This window comes from Oryzias latipes, chromosome 5 (genome assembly GCF_002234675.1).
Source record: "Oryzias latipes chromosome 5, ASM223467v1".
In the NCBI taxonomy this organism is placed as follows: domain Eukaryota; kingdom Metazoa; phylum Chordata; class Actinopteri; order Beloniformes; family Adrianichthyidae; genus Oryzias; species Oryzias latipes.
The window spans coordinates 7,767,856-7,787,101 of record NC_019863.2 but is presented as its reverse complement, the minus strand read 5'-3'; the positions used below and the strand labels follow the sequence as shown (position 1 = coordinate 7,787,101).

General features: G+C 41.1%; 3 protein-coding genes across 8 annotated transcripts in view; 2 read left to right on the top strand and 1 right to left on the bottom strand.

The window, feature by feature from the left end:
* Nucleotides 1-4,477, top strand: part of cacna2d2 (calcium voltage-gated channel auxiliary subunit alpha2delta 2) — a 207,348-nt gene extending 202,871 nt beyond the window's left edge. For 4 of the 5 annotated variants that reach the window (XM_020703113.2, XM_011474783.3, XM_011474784.3 and 1 more), the window contains one exon: nucleotides 955-4,477. In XM_020703113.2, coding sequence (XP_020558772.2) covers nucleotides 955-1,077 — 123 coding nt within the window. In that variant the 3' untranslated portion in view covers nucleotides 1,078-4,477. The remainder of the gene's footprint in view (nucleotides 1-954) is intronic. The other variant, XM_011474785.3, reaches the window with a different exon arrangement.
* Nucleotides 4,478-4,567: 90 nt separating this feature from the next.
* abhd14b (abhydrolase domain containing 14B) lies at nucleotides 4,568-17,364 on the bottom strand. 2 transcript variants are annotated; one of them, XM_020703114.2, is made up of 4 exons: nucleotides 17,205-17,364; nucleotides 15,658-15,881; nucleotides 13,748-13,989; nucleotides 4,568-5,537 (listed from the first exon to the last, which is right to left on the bottom strand). In XM_020703114.2, exons 2-4 carry the CDS (start codon nucleotides 15,869-15,871, stop codon nucleotides 5,358-5,360), a joined length of 636 nt encoding a protein of 211 aa, XP_020558773.1. In that variant the 5' UTR covers nucleotides 15,872-15,881; nucleotides 17,205-17,364; the 3' UTR covers nucleotides 4,568-5,357. The 2 variants fall into 2 exon arrangements, with proteins under 2 accessions (XP_020558773.1, XP_011473090.1); XM_011474788.3 differs by having other exon boundaries at nucleotides 15,658-15,872.
* Nucleotides 17,365-17,471: 107 nt separating this feature from the next.
* Nucleotides 17,472-19,246, top strand: part of LOC101168450 (hepatocyte growth factor-like protein) — a 28,209-nt gene continuing 26,434 nt past the window's right edge. The window contains exon 1 of the mRNA XM_004068619.4: nucleotides 17,472-17,725. Within this exon, the coding sequence (XP_004068667.1) occupies nucleotides 17,677-17,725 (49 nt within the window). The 5' untranslated portion in view covers nucleotides 17,472-17,676. The remainder of the gene's footprint in view (nucleotides 17,726-19,246) is intronic.

The following is a 19,246-nucleotide window of genomic DNA, read 5'->3' as shown; positions in this document are numbered from 1 at the left end:
CAAAATCTAGTAAAAGTAGAAGTCATTACCATGGAATAGTAATGTGTTGATAATTATACAAGATTTCTAAGACATCTTTTAGTGTTTGTAGATGTCTTGAAAATGTGTTGTAGATGTCTGTATGTCTATATACATACAAGGTTTGTTTCTTAAAAAACCTTCTGAAATTAATTGATTAAAAGCAATTAATTAACACTTAAAAAGTATCTGTAAGAAATCTACTAACGCTTTTTAATGAATTGAAAATGTTTCATACCGGCTTTAAAAATGCTAAAACATGTCTTTATAAGCACCATATTAACCTCTGTAGGACATCTACAAATGCTACTTAATATCTTAATAAATGTCTAATAAAGGCTTATGAACTCCTTACTAATGTTATTTAATGTCTTATAACTAGCTTTTAAAGTAGTAATTTATAAAGTATTGCCAAATTTTATATTTATTATTTGATAATTAATCAACATTTGGACTGAAAACCTATTCAAAATTTTAAATAAAAGTTAAAACCCATATGATGGTAACTATGAAAAACCCCTAAATAATAACAAAGAGAGACGGGATTATTAATAAAATGCTACTTCCCACTCTTTTTTAAGTTATTTAAACTTTCTTTGATTATTCCAACTCTATTAGATACCTATTATATTTAATATATGTGTCAAGTTAGTGTACCGTTTCTCTGATTAGTAGCTTTTGTAATATCAAGATGTTCTTTTATTGTTTTTTAATCAATTTATGAACAAATATCTTTAAGAAATTTGATCTATTTTTTGTCTTTTTTCTATTTATAAATAGAAAAAATTAAAAACAATATTATTTTGTGCCAATAAAAAATATTTGGGTCTGTAATGTAAAGAAGTGTTTTATGTAGATAACTAATATGCTAAAGAAAAAAAAGAGCTAATTTCACTTATTCAAAAATGAGTAATTCCATTTTCTTCTGTCTTGTAGGAAAACACATCAGACTGTGGGCGTGGTCACTCTTTCCGCCCGCCCCTCTGCGCTTTACTGCTCCTTCAACTGCTCCTGCTTTATCCAGCTATCAGCCCGTACCTGCACTTTATACTGAATTAACTCCATCCTCCCTTTTGCCTACATGAGCTGTAGTCCCAACCCCTCAAGCCCCCCACCTGTCTCCTCTCACCCACCTCCTCGTATCTTCATAGGCAATGAGGGGACTTCACATCCGAGCAAGTTGGAAGCCCTGAGTGCCACGCTACCCAGTCCGTGTTGCTAAGTGACAACTGCCAGATGTTTGTGTCCTCAGCCAGTTAGCCTTCATCTGCAGGAAGAGTGGGTGGGGCCACGGCGCCCGCAGCATCCGAAGAAACGTAGAAACCAGTAATCAAGCCCAACATTTGAGGAGGAGGAGGGAGGAGTCAGGCTGATGCTGTGATCCCAGACTTTTCACTGGAGACCTGAGGTTGCCCGTTTGCCTCCAGCTGCAAGATTTCTCCTCCCTCTCCTCTCCTCCACCTCAACACCTCACCACTCTGCCGATTGCCTCACACTAGATGGAGGACCATATACAGTCACTTCTAGCCACCATTCAAGAAAATTGCAAAAAGAAAAAAACTGTCAAGTATATAAAATGTCAAGTATTACCTGCTAAAGTGATGAGTATTGCTAACAAGCTGTATTAGGGTTTTAATTTGCAAAGGTGTTTAAGACAATTTATTGCCAAAATGAGATATACTTTCATGTGGTCTTATTCTTTTTAGCCAAAATATGAAGAGAAATGGATTTAGATGTGGAGTAAACCATAAGCGGAATCAGCAGCTGAATCCTGACTCATTTTGTGCAGCTCCTAATTACAGTCTAATGCTTATAAAAAGAAGGAGAAAAAACATCCACTGGGAACTATTGTAATTAACTTATGGTAATCACATTTCTTGAAGTGTTTTCCTGATATTTGCTATTCAGCGCTAGTGCTTTCTGGCTCTCAGGCCAGCTGTAAACTATGACTCAGTGTTCGGTTGCTGCAGAAGCATTGTTGATGTTGTGTACTATTCTCCTTTTACGATCAACCATTCTAACCTCGAGACAGTACTCAAAAAGAAAAAAGAAAAAGAGAATAATTTTCACTCTACCCGGAGACGAGCGAACCTCTGCCAATCCTTTGCTGCGCTTTACTCATGTCAAAAAGTCTCACGACTTCAGGGGGAGGGCTACTCATTTATTTTCCATGTTTTGTGTGTTTGTTTGTTTTTTCCTGTCAAACTTTAGACCAATGATGTTTAAACTCCTGTCTAATCGAGTGCTGAAGAGGCCACCAAGTATCAACGTTTGTCACTTCCTTTTGTGTGTCAAGACTCCCATGTTCAGGAGCCGTTCAGTTTCATAGTGCCTTCCAGCACTTTCTTTTGGATCACACTGGTTGTATACGAGTGGAGTCAACGTCTAGTACCTTCATGACGCTGTTTGGGGCTCTGGATGCTACTTGGCTCTTGGCTGTAAAACTAGCTGTAACGAAAGCTAAAGCATTGACTGGCGCAGCTTGATGCATTTGCACTCTTGGCTGTTGTTGCTGCTCCCCTCCAGAGCCTCCCACTATGGAGTTACTATACGGTTTCTTCACAAAGCCATGATAGAGCTATAATCCCCATCACTATACAGCCACTTCAATGGGCATAAAGGGTTTTATTTTGTTTTTTTTTTGGGTGGGTGAGGGGGGGGGGGCGCTGTGGGTGGGCACCTGACTGCTATAGTTCTGCCTGACTCGTATGTGTTATTGTGTGAATGTATGTAAGTTAGTTTCAGAACCCTCCAAGTGAGCGTGTGGGGCGTAGCTGTGCCAGTGCAGCCGGTGCAGCCACTGCTCCCGTTTCTGTGGTTAAAATAGTCAAAAATCCAGTGTTGTCGTGAAGAAAAGAGGGAAAGAAAAAAGATCCACTTGTTACTATCAGTCTGCTTAGATGTTAATATTAGAGGAGGAGATGCGAAAGAATGTGTAGTCGAGTGTTTTTAGTTTAATGCAACAGAGTCAACAGAGCCTCTCTGATTGCCTTAGTGTTAAACAGCGCAGATGCAAACACACTTTAATGCTCCCGCCACGGTCTTTAGCTTGAGCTGAAAGGAAAATGCAAAAATAGCAACTCCTGTATAACCTGTTAAATTAGCAGCTTGAAATCAGATTTGGATTTGCAAAATGTGCTTACCCCAAACCAAACCTCCCTGACCAGCCGAGGTTTGACAATTTGAACCACAACAAAACACTTCTTTGTTCAATTTGGCCCATAAACCTGAGAAAACCTCCATTTGAGACTGTTTAAGTCATTAGGTTTGGCCCTAACCGCATCTGCTGATGCCTGAAGCTGTTTTACTTTACTGGCATTTGTTTGTCTCTTTCCTGTGCCATGAAGTCCGTCTGTATTTCCACCGTCTGTAAATGAACGCTAATCATCTCTGTGGAAATGTACCCCCTGCAACTTCCTCGCTTTTTGCTGGATCTGTACGGTCTCACACGTGAACGTTAAAAATGCCTAGACCTACACTCTGCATATCTGCACTGAGATAATATGCACACACCTGTAAACAACCATGTAATGACACTTATTTATGCCCAGCTGGAAGAAAACCCAACACTGCAGAAGTGAGGCAGGGGCGTTGATCCCCCGGGTGTTTTTTTTTTTTCTTTTTCTTTTCTTTTCCCTATTGGATGTCAAGAGGCAAGCTCAGGGAGTGGGTCTCCACAGAGCAGTGGCGAACCAGAGGGCGATTCAAGAGTCCCGCAGCAATGTGTGCACATCCGGAGTGGATGCACGTGCCTGCTTTTTCTCTGGTTTGAGAAATTCACTTTTGCCAAAATAAATGCATTATTGAATGAAAACCATTTTTAAAAATGTAAAAAAAAAAAAAAAAAAAAATCCACATTCAGAAAATTGGATCCAGCTTGGGGATGAGAGGTACGGGTTCGCTTTAAGACCTCTCTTTAGGATAAGCAAAGGGGGGGTTTTGAGAAGCACCCTCCTGACCCTCGCTGCATCTGTGTTGGTCCGTCTCTGTGGGAAAGACACGTGTGTGTGTGTGGTTCTGTAGTCTGTAGTCTGGTGCTATGTGACCATGTTTGACAAGTGTTTAAAAAATGTTTAAAAAACAGCAACATCTAGGGGGGAAAAAAGTACCAGTTGATCATAAAAGTGAAGTTTAAAATACATAAGTAGGAATAACAGCACTGTTGATAAGATTGAGATCTGACGTCAACATGTTTTTTTTCTTTTTTTTGGTTTCTTCTAGTGTGAGTGTTGGCATGAATGTCTCTGTGCGTAAGAAAGATTTAGCTCCTTCTTTTTTTGGGCACCAGTTCGTGTTGCTCCATTTTTGTGTGTGTGTGGATGAAGCTGAAGAAGAAGAAGAAAAAAAAGAAGAGGGCAATCTTTGTAAAATATTGTGTCTGTGACTCCTTGTATAATATTTTCAAATTGTTTATTACAGAGAATCAGTTATTAAATAATGTTCATATTTTTCACTTCAATTTCATTGTGTGGTGTTTTGTTTTTTTCCACTGGTTGCTGGTTTTAGAGCCACAAGAGAAAACAACCAAATATATATATATATATATATATATATTAATTATTTTATTTTGTTCTTCAAATGTGAAAATACACTTTATGCTTACAAACAACAATTGACATACAAAATAACAGCATATTTCAGCATAAGGCTCTGCTCGGACACATGGTTCTCCTGAGTCCTGCAGCCGCTAACCCAGAGCGGCGGGACGGATCGCAGTCCGAATTCTCCCACACGTAACAAAACAACAAAACACACATGTAACAAAGCATCCTCCTCCCCTCAAACACAAAGTTATTAATCCAGCTGCTCTGCTCAGAGACACGGTTCGCTCGGTCCACCGGCACCCAAGCCAGGACCGCGCAGGGTCCAGACGTCAAGGGGCACGAAGCGCTCCTCCCCGACACCCCCCTCGTGAGGGGTGTAAGAGAGGGGAGAGGCGGAGAGCCAGTGGGGCGAGGGCAGCAGCGCTTCTCACCGGGCCTCCGCAGAGGAGCGGGTCGGTCCTGTTTAAGCTCCAAAGCTTTCTCTGGAGCAAAAACCGTCTATGCATGACGTTAAACCAGAGCAGTAGTGACACACGATCGGAATGAACTGTTTACATGCAACACGATCGGATCAACAATCGGCATAACCCACCTATCTCGATCAGAAAAAAATTTTGATCCGTACGAGTCTGATCGGAGCAGACTATTCCGAACGGCGTGTTTACATGACGCATTTTCTTCCGATCAGGCATTCTTTCCGATTGCTTTTGCCCATGTAAACGCAGCTATTTACTGGAAAAAAAATAAACGTGATTCTATCATCTTTTATACATTAATGGAGATATGTAAAAAGCTTTAGAGCCTGTTAAGATAATCTGTCAGTGCTTTGTGCCAAGTGTCTGGGTCGTCCAGGTAACAAGGATGACCTGCTCCCTTCATCACCACCACATTGTGGTCGGCCAGATTCATCAGATTACGGCGCGAGACCTCCCCAAGCTGAGTGTCCTGATCCCCATAAACAATCAGCGTTGGAACCTGGACACATGAAGGAAAGAAATGTGATTTCTATTGTCATATCACAAATATATAGACTGGAATTTCAAGTATGCTTCAGATGTCACAGATTTTCTAAATGAGGCCTCCTGCTGGTGCAAAGTGACAATAAAACATAACACAATCAACACAGTAACAATGCAGAAAACCCCATTAAAAAACTACAATAGCACCTTTTGAGGAAATCACTTTAAATTATTTTCGCATGATTAATGTTTCACCATCTGCCCAAATTTTTTCAAAAGTTACTCGTTTAATGCTGTAATTATCAGTCTTTTGTGAAAAAAATCTGTCCGGCTCCCTTTTCCCCAACTGTCTGTCGTCTTTGTGTTTGCTGTGAGGTGGGACACCTCTGTGACAGATCTTTCCACTAGAATTATTGGGGTCATGATCTTTTTTTCCTGTGAAACATTTTACAAAATAACCTTTTGTTTTAAAATATATTGATGACAGTAATTTTTTAGCCTTTTGAAGGGATTCCAGCAGCTTTTCCCTTTTTTAAAATGCCGTTTCACAAAAAGGACCCTACGCTTTGCATGTGCAAGTCATTTCTTCTGAAAGAACAACTATAATTTCACTTTTTTCAGAAGCAGAGCAGCACAAGGACTTGAGTGAACTCCTACAATATAAGAGATCTATTCTGCAGCCACTTGATTTTTTTGAGTCGAGCAGTGTTCTGTCATTCTGCATGTAATTTTTATCATAGGCATACCTCAACCATGAGAGACAAAATTAGAAAAAAACAGTGCTGTGGGGCAGTGGAAGGCCGGTCGACCTCTGATCGGAAGATTGCAGATTCGATTCTCGCCTTGCTCGCCCATGTGTCCTTGGGCAAGACACTGGGTCCCACCTTGCCTCTGGTGGGAGGTTGGCGCCAGTGTTCGGCAGCAGAGCCGCCACCAGTGTGTGAATGGGACTGTGACTGTAAAGCGCTTTGGGCCTTCGAGGAAGGTAGAAAAGTGCTATAGATTGTCTGATTTTTAAATAATTTATTTGTAAATTATGGTGGACACCTGCATGGTGTAACAGATTGAGGGAATCTGCCCGCCGGGCAGTCCAGCCAGACACCCAGACCGGGGCTAGCAGGACCACCTCAAAGCCCCCCAACGTGTCTTTTATATAGATAACCAGTCCAACCATGTGCCATTACTACAGGTAACAAGTGGAGGACAAAGAGGATCATCTTACAGGAGAAGTTACAGGTCTGTGAGAGCCAGAAATTTTGCTTGTTTGTAGGAGACCAAATGAATTCTTTAAAAATCAGACAATGTGACTTTCTGGATTTTTTTCTCATTTTGTCTCTTGAGGTATACCTATGTTAAAAATGACAGCTCTCTCTTAACTTTTTAGTGAGAGAGTTTGCACAATTGGTGGCTAACTAAATACTTTTTTGCCCCATTGTGTACTGTATATCTGATCTTGTCATGACAGTCTGAACGACACAGATCCGATCTTTTCAAATGTGACCCAGGCCACTTGGGTATGTGGTCCTGAATCCGTTACGTATCCAATCTTTTGAAATGCGACCTCCGTCTGAACGGCCAGGCCACATGTATCTGACCTGTACGTCATTAATACGCTACAAACGTCATAATTCTGCGTTGAAGTAGGCGGGAACGAGAACATTAACAACAAACATGGTGGACGATGCTGCAGAGACCAGTCAGTGGAAGGGAAGTGAGGTCACCGATTTGATTATTATTTGGGGTGACAGCTCTATTCAGGCCAAACTCGAGGGCTCTTATAGCAACCGGGCGGTTTTAGTAAGAATTTCCAGCGAAATGGCCGAGTGTGGTGTTGAACCTTTCCCTTGATGAATTTTTTTCCTTTCCAACCATGGTCAGAAGCGCGGGGGAGACCCTCTCCAGGGCCGAAGGCGGATCCTCCTTCAGGGTTCACTTCCCCGTTCGAACCCACAGATTCTCCAGAGCGTGTTCATAAAGAGTCAATAGCAGTTTATCTGGGGGAAGCCTTCCTTTATTATCGTTCTCCTTCCTCCGTGACACACAACATGAATGCGCGCCCCCACTGCCCCTCTCACTCCCTCCTGCGCTGCACGCACGTTCTCCTCTCTCTTACCCACACACGCGCGGCCCCAGCACATACACATCCCCATTCCACAACAGTGTGTACAGACGATCCTGGCTCCAATGCCATTTTAAAATGAGAAGATTGTTATTGTGCTGGCTCCTTTGTGAAAATACATTTAAAAATGCAAAAGGAGCTCCGCTGTTGACAACACTGTTGTTGACATCCATTGTTAACGTTAGCCACTTCCGCAAACAACAAGTGACGTCGTTCACCGTTGAGTACTCTTTTGCAGATGCAGGTCACTTCTGGGTCATTTCACGGTCACACAGGAGATTACAAAAGTTAGCATTTAATTAGAAATGTGAACGGCCTTGCAAAAAAAAAAAAAAAAAAAAAAAAAAATCGAATATTTTCAAAAAAAAAATCAGAATTGAGCATTAAACCCTGCAGTGTGAATGTAGCCTTATAGTTCGGTGTGCCTTAAATTTGACTTAAGTTTGAAAATAGTCCATTGAATGTAGGTGAGCCACATTATTCAGTGCACCTTATGGTGTGAAAAATACAGTAATAACCAAAAATAATCAACAGTACAGTATTTGGCACAACCAGAACATGTTTGCACTGGTAGTTGGAGGTTTTATGCATAAAGCTAAAGTCAACAATAATATTAAGGTATTTTGTTTTTTGGAGATTGCTTCTTTGTAATGCTTAATGGCAATCTATTCTAAACCATTCAAATTTTTGGGTTTGCTTTTTTTGGTGCTGAATTCATAAGAAACATGCATTATTGCAATCAGTTGAGGGCAGAGTATTTAGCTTGTGTGATATATGCGAGGTGTTCAATCACGCGATATCTGGACTAAGGAAGTGATGGGTTTGTGTAGCAATAACGTGAAGCTAATAAATATTGTGTGCATTTGGTCTAGCCCCATTAAAGCCTGTTCAAACTAAGTCGGTCGTCCTGACTCATCGATATTACATAGCGTCAGAAGAAAAGAGATCTGAAAGAAGAGGAAATGCTGCAGTTTCAACCACCACCGAAATCTGAGTTTGCCAGGAAACTTAGCGGAAAACTGGAGAAACTGGAGTCAGCGATTTGAGTTCTTCTGTACAGCCGGCAGCAATGCAGAAAAGTCGGAGAAGGTGCAATGTGCAACTTTTCTTCATGTCCCAGGAGACGAAATGGTAAAAGTATATACAGTACTTTTGAATTTGGGGGACGATGAGAAAGACAAAATCGCAGTGCTGAAAAAGAAGTTTGAAACAGTGCTGAACCAAGAAAAACGCAACTTACATACGGCACATCCTTCACAAGAGCACAGAAGCAGGCAGAAACCATTGAAGGATATGTCAGTTTTAAGAAAAAAAGCCAAGGACTGAATTTTTTTACAGATTTACACGATTCCCGGGTAAGTGACAGAATTGTGCGCAGCATTACGAATGACCACGTGAGAGGCAGATTACTCACAGAAGCAGATCTGACTCTAGAAAAGGCCATTAAATTTGTCGTGTCAGTGCAATAATGACGAACCAAGTAAAAGAAAACAAAGGAACATTTAAACCAGTGAAAACAGAGATCAAAGAAATAAACTAACAGATGTGGATTTAAGCATGCAGTTAAAATATGTCCAGCATTTGGACAAACATGCAACCTTTGAAAGAAAAATAATTATTTTTGCTAAGATGTGTAGATCTCAAGTCCAAAGAAAACAGCAGGGAAAGAAAGTGCACACAATAGAGCTGAAAAAAAGTGAAAATGACATATTTCTGGAATTAGTAAGAAAAAAAAGTCATTGCTATGATGGATTCTGGAGATACAGAGACTGAGATTTGGACAGAAACTTCAAGATAAACAACAAGGAGGTGACATGTATGCTTGACACAGGAGCAGATCGTAATGTAATGCCTGTGGAAACTCACTAAACTTGAAGTGGTAACTAGTCCCCTGTTTTGTTCACAAGGTGGCAGCATTAGGTAAGAAACTATTGATCTGTTTGTACAAAGTGGAAAAAAAGCACAAGATTGAGTTTGAAATCACTCAGGAAGATGTAAGTGTTATATTCTCGAGATGTTACATGTTTGAAACTAGACTTAGTTCATCTGTTGGAAGAGAGAAAGATATTCTCAAACACTAGGATTTTTTTGATGTTCTTGGTTGTTTGCCAGGCTAGCATCACATCCAAATAGACCACGCAGTCTCTCCAGTCATACATGCACACAGAAGGATTCCTGTAGCCCTGAGTTGTACACGAACTGTAGAGAATGGAAAAATGGGAGTTATTACAAGGCACACAGAAACAACAGAGTGGGTCAACAATATGGTCACTGTTGTTACACCCAAAAGACTTGAACCGAGCGATAAAATGAAAATATTATCCATCGCTCACTGTGGAAGAGGTTTTGTCTCGTATGCCAAACGCCAAATACTTCTCTGTGCTTGACGCTAATCATGGATTTTGGCAAATCAAGTTGGATGAAGAAAGCACAAGGCTCTGCGCATTTTACACACCCATGGAATGTTACAGGTTTCTACGGCTAACGTTCGGCATTATATTTGCAAACTATGGTGGAAAGTATTTGGTCACCTAGGAACAAGGAAGATTTCTGTCTCTCACAAACCTGTAACTTCTAAGAGGATCCTCTATCCTCCACTTGTTATCTGTATTAATGACACCTGTTTGAACTGGTTATCTGCATAAAAGATGCCTCTCCACAACCTCAAAAGGTCACACTCCAAACTCCCCAATGGCAAAGACCAAAGAGCTATCTAAGGACACCAAAAACAAAATTATTGGCCTGCACCAGGCTGGTCAATAATTAGTTCATTCACAAGGGGACCTAGTAAATGAACTCCAGAAAGCTGGGACCAAAGTAACAAAGGCTACCATCAGTAACACACTACGCCGCCAGGGACTCAAATCCTGCAGTGCCAGACGTGTCCCCCCTGCTAAAGCCAGTACATGTGCCGGCCCGTCTGAAGTTTGTTAGAGAGCATTTGGATGATCCAGAAGAGGACTGGGAGAATGTCCTATGATCAGATGAAACCAAAATGTTTTTCATGCGCACATGGGTTCTTAGTAGGTATGGCTAACCGCAGACTAATTGATGGGACCACCCATGCTTTTTCCTCCACTGTAGATAAGCACGAATGAAGCATTTCATCCCCACTTTTTTTTGCTCAGGTACGACGATGCAGCAAAACTGGCGATCGCTAAAGAGGAGTTTGTGCCCATAGAGAGACTGGGTAACGTCAGGCACTCTAACAGCCCCTGGGCTGCGCCCCTCCACATGGTGCCCAAGGCAGATGGTTCATGGCGCCCATGCAGGGATTTTCGCCGTCTGAACAACGCCACAACACATGAACGTTATTCTATTTCTCACATTTAGGATTTCTCAGTTTGTTTGTGGGGTACCTCAATTTTTTCTAAAGTGGACCTGGTGCGCAGTTACCATCAGGCACCAGTGCAGGCCAAAGACGTGCCTAAGACTGCAGTGATCACTCCTTTTGGACTTTTCGAGTTTCTGCGCATGCCTTTTATTCTTAAAGGGGCAGCCCAGACTTTTCAAAGGTTGATGGAATCGGTGCTACGCTATCTTGAGTAAATGTTCGTCTATCTAGACGACATTCAGGTGGCCAGCCCCTCCCCTGAAGAGCATCTTGTGCAACGTTTGGAAACCCATGGTTTGATCTTCAACCCGGCCAAATGCCAGTTCAATTTACCATCCATTGATTTTTTGGGTCATCGAATTTCGGTGCACGATGCGGTTCTGCTGCCCAACAAAGTCCAGGCCATGGCAAATTTCTCCTGTCCTGGACTTTGGTCAAGTCTCTGCAGGACTTTTGGGGATGGTGAACTTTTACAACAGGTTCATTCTCCGGGCTGCCCACCTGTTACAGCCGCAGACCCTGTGGATTGGATATCAGACCGCCTCGCTGCGTTTGACAGAGCTAAGGTTGCTCTCCTCATGCACCCAGGCCCAGAGGCTGAAATCACACTGATTCAGACATACCGGTTGGTACTGTTGTGGAGCAGCAAGTGGCGGACACTTGGCAGACTCTAACATTTCTTAGCCACAAGTTGCAGAGTCTGTAACACAAGTACAGTATTTTTGACCACGAGTTGCCTTCTCTCTATTTGGCAACTCAACATTTCTGTTTTCTGCTTGAAGGACGTTCTCTCACTGGCTATGTGGATCATAAACCACTTACGTTTGCCATGGCCAAGGTGAGTGAATCTTGGTCTCCGTGTCAACAGCGCCACCTGGCAGCCATCTACCAGTTTACGACTGATATACGTCATGTAGCCGTAAAGTCCAATATCGCTGCTGACTGCCTCTCGCATGTGTTCGTCCCCCCTGAGCATTTTGGCACAGATTTTTCTGCTTTGGCTGGTTAGTTTCCGTTTTGTGTGGCCTGGGTTGCGTAAAGAGGTTAAGGGATGGGCCGCGTCTTGCGCTTCAAGTCAGTGTGCCAAAGTTCACCGGCAGACAAAACTTTCCAGATCCCTGCCAAGCGTTTTGACCATGTGCACGTAGATGTGGTTGGTCCATTGCCTCCCTCAAAGGGTTTCACACACTTGTTAACCATTGTGGAACGGATCACTAGGTGGCTCAAAGTAGTTTCTCTGTCGTCCACTACGCCAATTGACGTGGTCATCAGACATGGTCAACGTTTCTTTATGGGCAATATAAAATGCCAAAGACATTCTATATATGCCAAACATGTCCAAACACATTGAAGACAGAGTGTCTAAGTGTACATTATGTAACCATTTTCAGGCTCTACGTACAAAAAAAGAGACCATTAAACGTGTTGAATGTAGGGCTGCACGATATGAGGAAAACTTGCGATATGCGATATTAGAGCTTAATATTGCGATAACGATATAATTTGTTGTATATAAACAGGTAGCAAAATAACCAAAAACATCATTCTGATTTCATTGCAACGATTTAAAAATTATACTCCAAATGACCCTCATCGACATAGGTGGCAAACATCTAACATAATAGGCCTCCACCTGATTGGTCAACAACGTGAAGGCGTCCATCCGATTGGTTAGATGCATAAAGGGATTTATTTGATTCGTTAAATGCCTCAAGCTGCCATAAGATTTTTTTTACATATTTAAGGTTTACGATTTATTGCGATTTTTGCCGTCCTTTGCGATATGGATATTGCAGAGCTGGATATTGCGATAACGCTAAATTTGCTGTATATTGTGCAGGCATAGTTGAAGCCAAGTTGAACTTTGACCAATCAGGGACTTGGTAATGACTTATGAATGACGTCCTTTTTCATTCACGGAAGTGCCAACCATTTAAAAATCAATCGTAGAGGAGAAACTTATAATTGCAGTCTGAGCTCAGACAAAATTATATTTTGATTTTTTGATTTGAAATGTTTTATTTCAAGCAATTAAGTAGAAATAATACACAACAGCAATATAAACATCAGTTATACATTCATACAGTAACTAATCAAACTTAGGATAATTAGACATATTAATAAATGTTGCTTGAAAGGGAGTGGAAGGAAGCGAACTTATATAATCCCACCCCGTTATACTATAACCATTTTATTACATGATTTATCAATATCCAGTTCCTAGCTTTTATCAGACAGGGGCATGGTCAGCTCTCTTTTTTGGAGAAAATCAACTTTTTAAGTAATTTGAAGATAGTTGTTTTCGCAGAGAGGCACACCACGCGTCCTGCTGTGTAACCCGGAACCGGAAGTCTTTCATATATTGGAATAGAGCTGTGCAAGAAAAAGCCTAAAGCAAGATTCACGAGACTTGCATCGCTTTGACATTTCACACCAGGCCTCTTACAGCTGTGAGTATATGCATTAGTATCGAGTAGCAACAGTCCCTGCAGTATGAACACCATATACTAAACGCACGTCCAAAAACCACCGCTCAGCGCGTTCTTGAACGCCCCACACGTGCCCAGTGTGTATGTAGCTTTAGGTACAGTGCTGCTTTAAAAACCCAGAAAATGTGTGCATGTTTCCATTTTAGATGCACACATTTTCCAGCTACACCACTGATGGTAACATTACAAAAACCCTGAAAACTTTGATGGAATAAACAGAAGAAGAGGAAAAAGAACAAATAAAAAAGTTGAGAAACTGTGAAAGAAGAGAAGCACACACATACCTTCACACTTTGGTACTGCTCTACCGTGAATTTCTCAGTGCAAATGGGAGCGATGGGGATATAAGCTCGAACCAGAGCCTGGTATTCCAGAAGAAAAGGGAGGGAATACATCCCACTGAGGGATGGACTGATCACCACCACTGGGACCAGGTTCAGCTTGTCACACACCTCCTTAAGAAAACCTGCAGGAGCCAGCTCTCCCACTGCTGCAGGGGCTTTGGCTGACTTTGATCGACCCAGTTCTATGGACAGAGGAACAGGAAACATAAACATCAGAGCTGGAGATCTAAGTAATCTGTTAGGATTCACTTTATTCACTGATTCTGGGATGAAAATGTTGTTTTGGCCTTTTGTGTCCTCAAGCTTGCAGGGATTCTATTAACTCATGGAGGCTTATTGGACACCCAACAGTTTCTTTTGTAACAAAGAAAGTAAACACTGCAGGGATAAATATTACAGCAAAAAACAACTAATATTTTCCTTAATGACAGCCTTAAAAAAGCAAGATTTGACTTTTTCAGATTTGATTCAGGTAGAATACTACTACTACTACACTGAGCAAAAATATAAACGCAACACTTTTGTTATTGCTCCCATTTTTTATGGGATGAACTCAAAGATGTGAAACATTTTCCACATACACAAAATAACCAGTTCTCTGAAATATTGTTCACAAATCTGTCTAAATCTGTGATAGTGAGCACTTCTCCTTTGCCAAGACAATCCATCCCACCTCACAGGTGTGCCATATCAAGATGCTGTTGAGACAGCATGATTATTGCACAGGTGTGCCTTAGACTGGCCACAAGAAAAGGCCACTCTGAAATCTTCACTTTTGTTTTATTGAGGGGGTCAGGGGACTCAGACAACCAGTTAGTATCTGGTGTGACCACCATTTGCCTCATTAAGTGCGACACATCTCCTTTGCATAGAGTTGATCAGGTTGTCTATTGTGGTCGTGGGGTTATGGTGTGGGCAGGCATCTGTTATGGGCGAAGAACACATGTGCATTTTATTGCATTGCATTTTGAATGCACAGAGATCCCGTGATGAGATCCTGGGGCCCATTGTTGTGCCGTACATCCCACAACAACATCACCTCATGTTGCAGCATGATAATGCACGGCCCCATGTTTCAAGGATCTGTACACAATTCTTGGAAGCTGAAAACATCCCAGTTCTTGAATGGCCAGCATACTCACTGGACATGTCACCCATTGAGCATGTTTGGGATGCTCTGGATCGGCGTATACGACAGCGTGTTCCAGTTCCTGCCAATATCCAGCAACTTCGCACAGCCATTGAAGAAGAGTGGACCAACATTACACAGGCAGACTAGATACACCAGATACTGACTGGTTTTCTGGGTCCCCCTGACCCCCTCAATAAAACAAAACTGAGGATTTCAGAGTGGCTTTTTCTTGTGGCCAGTCTAAGGCACACCTGTGCAATAATCATGCTGTCTAATCAGCATCTTGATATGGCACACCTGTGAGGTGGGATGGATTGTCTTGGCAAAGGAGAAGTGCTCACTATCACAGATTTAGACAGATTTGTGAACAATATTTCAGAGAACTGGTTATTTTGTGTATGTGGAAAATGTTTCACATCTTTGAGTTCATCCCATAAAAAATGGGAGCAATAACAAAAGTGTTGCGTTTATATTTTTGGTCAGTGTACTTAAACCCTTTGGAACTGTCAGTTAAACCTAAACTAAAGCGGATCCATGTACGTTTTTGAATGTAATCTTTGCCTTGTCTCCTCACTTCCTAAAAAGAAACATTTTTTGTGATTCCATAGCAAATCCCCGGAAGTTCTACAACTGAGAAATTTTAAAAGAACACTGAGGGAATTTTTTTAGAAGTGTAGTCCAATTAAAATAACATTGGCCTTGATTCAAAAGGACCCACCTGGCAGGTCGATAGCCACGGCGCAGCAGCCTGCTTTGGCCAAAGTCTCCAGGGTGCCGATGCTGAGCCAGTTTTCCGAGGAGAACCGGATGCCGTGAAGAAGCAGAACGAACATCCTGGCGTCTCCGGAGGAAGGTTGGCTTTTCCTGTAGAACAGAGGTGCGCTGCAGGACTCCAGCAGCAGGCTGCCCTCCGTCATTTTAACCGCTGCCATCCTGAAGAAGCAAAAACAGGACAAATGAGTCAGTACAACAAGACCCCCTTCACTTCTGAGCTGCACATTATTTATGAACCACGTCATGTTGTTACAGCCACCTGAGAGTTTGGCCTTTTCTAAGTTATATATGGGGGAGGGGTGTAATTACACTTTTTCTTCTTTTCGAGACTGCAATATCAAAATAAAATATATAATATAATATTAATAAAAATAAATATTATTTTGACAAGTTCATGTATAGTAAAATTGTTCTGTGTGTTTTATTTTTTTTTATTTTTTAAGTTTGGACACTGTTTTATAGGTGGAATTTCCCAGTATTTTCTTTTTGTCTACGGAGCCACGTGCAGCTGTTGTCCCTCCATTTGGCTTTTAAGAATAAATGCTAAGGCTTTAAATAAATGATACGTTTGTATAAATAGATAGATTTTGAAAGAAACGTGTATGTGCTGCTGTCCTAAGTAGAAAAAAAATAAATTGGTTTATTTAGACATGTAGAAGACTGCTAAATTGCAATTAATATAAATAACTAAAAGACAAATTGTGTAAATAATGACTTAATGACCACAAAAACCTAATAAATTGTACTTTTCTCAAGTGTAAAGTGGGACTTTGTGACTCTCACTGGGTTTTGATCGGAAAGAAACTGGAGCCAAAGGCTGTTTTAGTGTTTAAGGTTGTGGATTCCTGTTTTATGGACACAACTATTCCCAATTATTGCAATGGGATTAATAAAAAGAGAAATTTAAGAAATGGTATCACAAATATTTCTCGATCAGAAAAAGAAATGGATAATTGAGAAAAAATTTCACCCAAAGACAATTTAAGCTGCAAAGATGTTCAACTTGAGGAAATGACTGTTAAAAACTAATAAATAAAAGGTAATAATAATAATAATAAAACCCTTTCAAAATAAAATACACAAACTTATAGTAACATTTTAACGAAATATCTGTTAAAAGAAACTAATAAAGCAAACTAGTTAGACAAAAACGACTCCAAAAATTCATTACTTTCCTCAAACAAGTTTAGCTATAATAATATAAATAATTGACGACATAAATCTATGCTTTTTAAAATGTAAAAAACTGCTGATTCATATTCCTCGGATGACAACAAAGCCCGTGTTACATATAAACAGTTTTTATTTGTTTTGCGTGTTTTTGTCTCATTTTGTCCTTTAAACCTTCGCTCGATACTTTTGTAGAGTCGCTATAACCGGTTCGGAACAGTCTGGTGGTCAAAGTCCACATTAGATCATTGCTGGTGGATCCCAAACTCAGCTCCCCTCAGTCCGCTTCTTCCTCCATGTTTGTTTGTTTGTGTTTGTTACCTCACTGCTGCAGGAGCGCCGTCGGAACACAAACGTCGGTGGTTTCGGCGGCTGAGCTCTCAGACTCCTGCGCTGTTTGGTTTCAATTTAACTCCCGGAAAACACAAGTACAGAAAAATAAAAGTAAATTATTCTACTGCCCTCTAGCGTCTGCCAGAGGAAGCGCAGTTCTTATCATTTGGCCGCGTGAGCCCGCGTGCCGCCTCTCATCAATTATTGATGGCTTTATTGATTGTGTTTTAGGAGATTCTAGCCTCTGTTTGGATAAGGACTTGCTGTTCGCGTGTAGGTGGTCGTGCATTGCTTTGGATTTTCCACATTTGGATTTTTTTAGGAAAGTGTTTGAGGATATTTTGTTTTGTTTGATTCTTCACTACACCAGCCATACAGCACAGAAGTAGGACTACAGAACTTCAAGAACAAATCAATCTCATCATCATCAAGTATCAATAAGTTGTTCACAACGACAAGAATGACACTGTTTTTGGGATGTATTCTCCTGACTGCTGGAGTGGTTACTGGTAGGATCCTGAATTTATTTGTTTCTATTTCAATTCATATTGTTTTTATTGATGTTTAAAATAGTTCAACAGTTTTGATTTTTTTTTTAACTCTGGTAAAAAAGTTGGACTGGTTTTCTTTCTTCACCACAGAATCGTGTCTTATTTCCTTATAATACTCCTAAAATGAATAATGATAAAATAATAATACAATTAAATTTCCAGGCCTGCTTTAGTTAATGCACGTGCTTTTGTTTGAAGTTCTCTCCTCTTTCCAGCAGCATTTTGGTCCAAAGGTCTTATGTACAGTCATAGCCCAAAGTTTTGAGAAATGACACAAATATTATTTTCACAAAGTTTTCTGCTAAACTGTTTTTAGATCTTTATTTCAGTGCTTTTTGGGATTTCTGAAATATATTTACAAGCACTTCATACTTTTTCAAAGGCTTTTATCAACAAATATACGGCATTTATGCACAGAGTCAGTATTTGCAGTGTTGGAACTTCTTTTTCAGGATCTCTGCAATTTGACTGGGCATTCTCTTAATCAACTTCTGAGCCAAATCCTGACTGATAGTAACCCATTCTTTCATAATCACTTCTTGGAGTGGGTTTTGGTTTGTCTGCCCGCCTCTTGAGGATTGACCACAAGTTCTCAATGGGATTAAAATCTGGGGAGTTTCCGGGCCATGGACCCAAAATGTCAAGGTTTTGGACCCCGGGCCACTTAGTTCTCACTTTTGCCTTATGGCACGGTTCTCCATCGTGCTGGAAAATGCACTGTTCGTCACCAAACTGTTGTTGGAAAAAGTTGCTGTTTTGGTGCCATTCTATATTCATGGCTGTGTTTTTGTGCAAAATTGTGAGTGAGCCCACTCCTTTGGATGAGAAACAACCCCACACATGAACAGTCTTGGGATACTTTACTGTTGGCACGACACAGGGCTGATGGTAGCACTCACCTTTTCTTCTCCGGACAAGCCTTTTTCCAGATGCCCCAAATAATCAGAAAGAAACTTCATTGGAGAATCCCCAGTCGTCAGCAGTCCATTTGCCAGACTTTTTGCAGAAAATGAACCCGTCCCTGATGTCTTTTTTTTTTTGGAAAGAAGTGGCTTCTTTGCTGCCCTTCTTGACACCAGGCTATCGTCTCGCTCTGCGTGCAGATGCATTCACGCCCACCTGCTAACATTCCTGAGCAAGCTCTGCACTGGTGGCACTCTGATCCCACAGGAGACGATCCTGGACTTTCTTGGATGGCCTGAAGCATACTTAACTGAACCTCTTTCCTTGAAGTTCTTGATGATCCTATAAATTGTTATTTTAGGCGCAATCATCGTCGCCACAATGTTCTTCCCTGTGAAGCCATTTTTATGAAACGCAATGATGGCTGCAGGCGTTTCTTTATAGATTACTGTGGTTAACGATGGAAGATCAAGGATTTCAAGCATCACCCTCCTTTTTTTTTTTTTTTTAAACTTGTCCTGTCCAACAGCTGGGCATACAGATGAGAGCTGAGGGCCTCTTGTGTTTGACATATTT

What these genes read in the sequence shown, in the direction of transcription:
- abhd14b (XM_020703114.2), bottom strand. Translation starts at nt 15,871, where the DNA reads ATGGCAGCGGTTAAAATGACGGAGGGCAGCCTGCTGCTGGAGTCCTGC. An exon ending in CGTGGCTATCGACCTGCCAG is followed by an intron (nt 13,990 to 15,657) that starts GTGGGTCCTTTT and finishes CTCTGTCCATAG; the next exon opens with AACTGGGTCGATCAAAGTCA. An exon ending in AGCAGTACCAAAGTGTGAAG is followed by an intron (nt 5,538 to 13,747) that starts GTATGTGTGTGC and finishes TCATGTGTCCAG; the next exon opens with GTTCCAACGCTGATTGTTTA.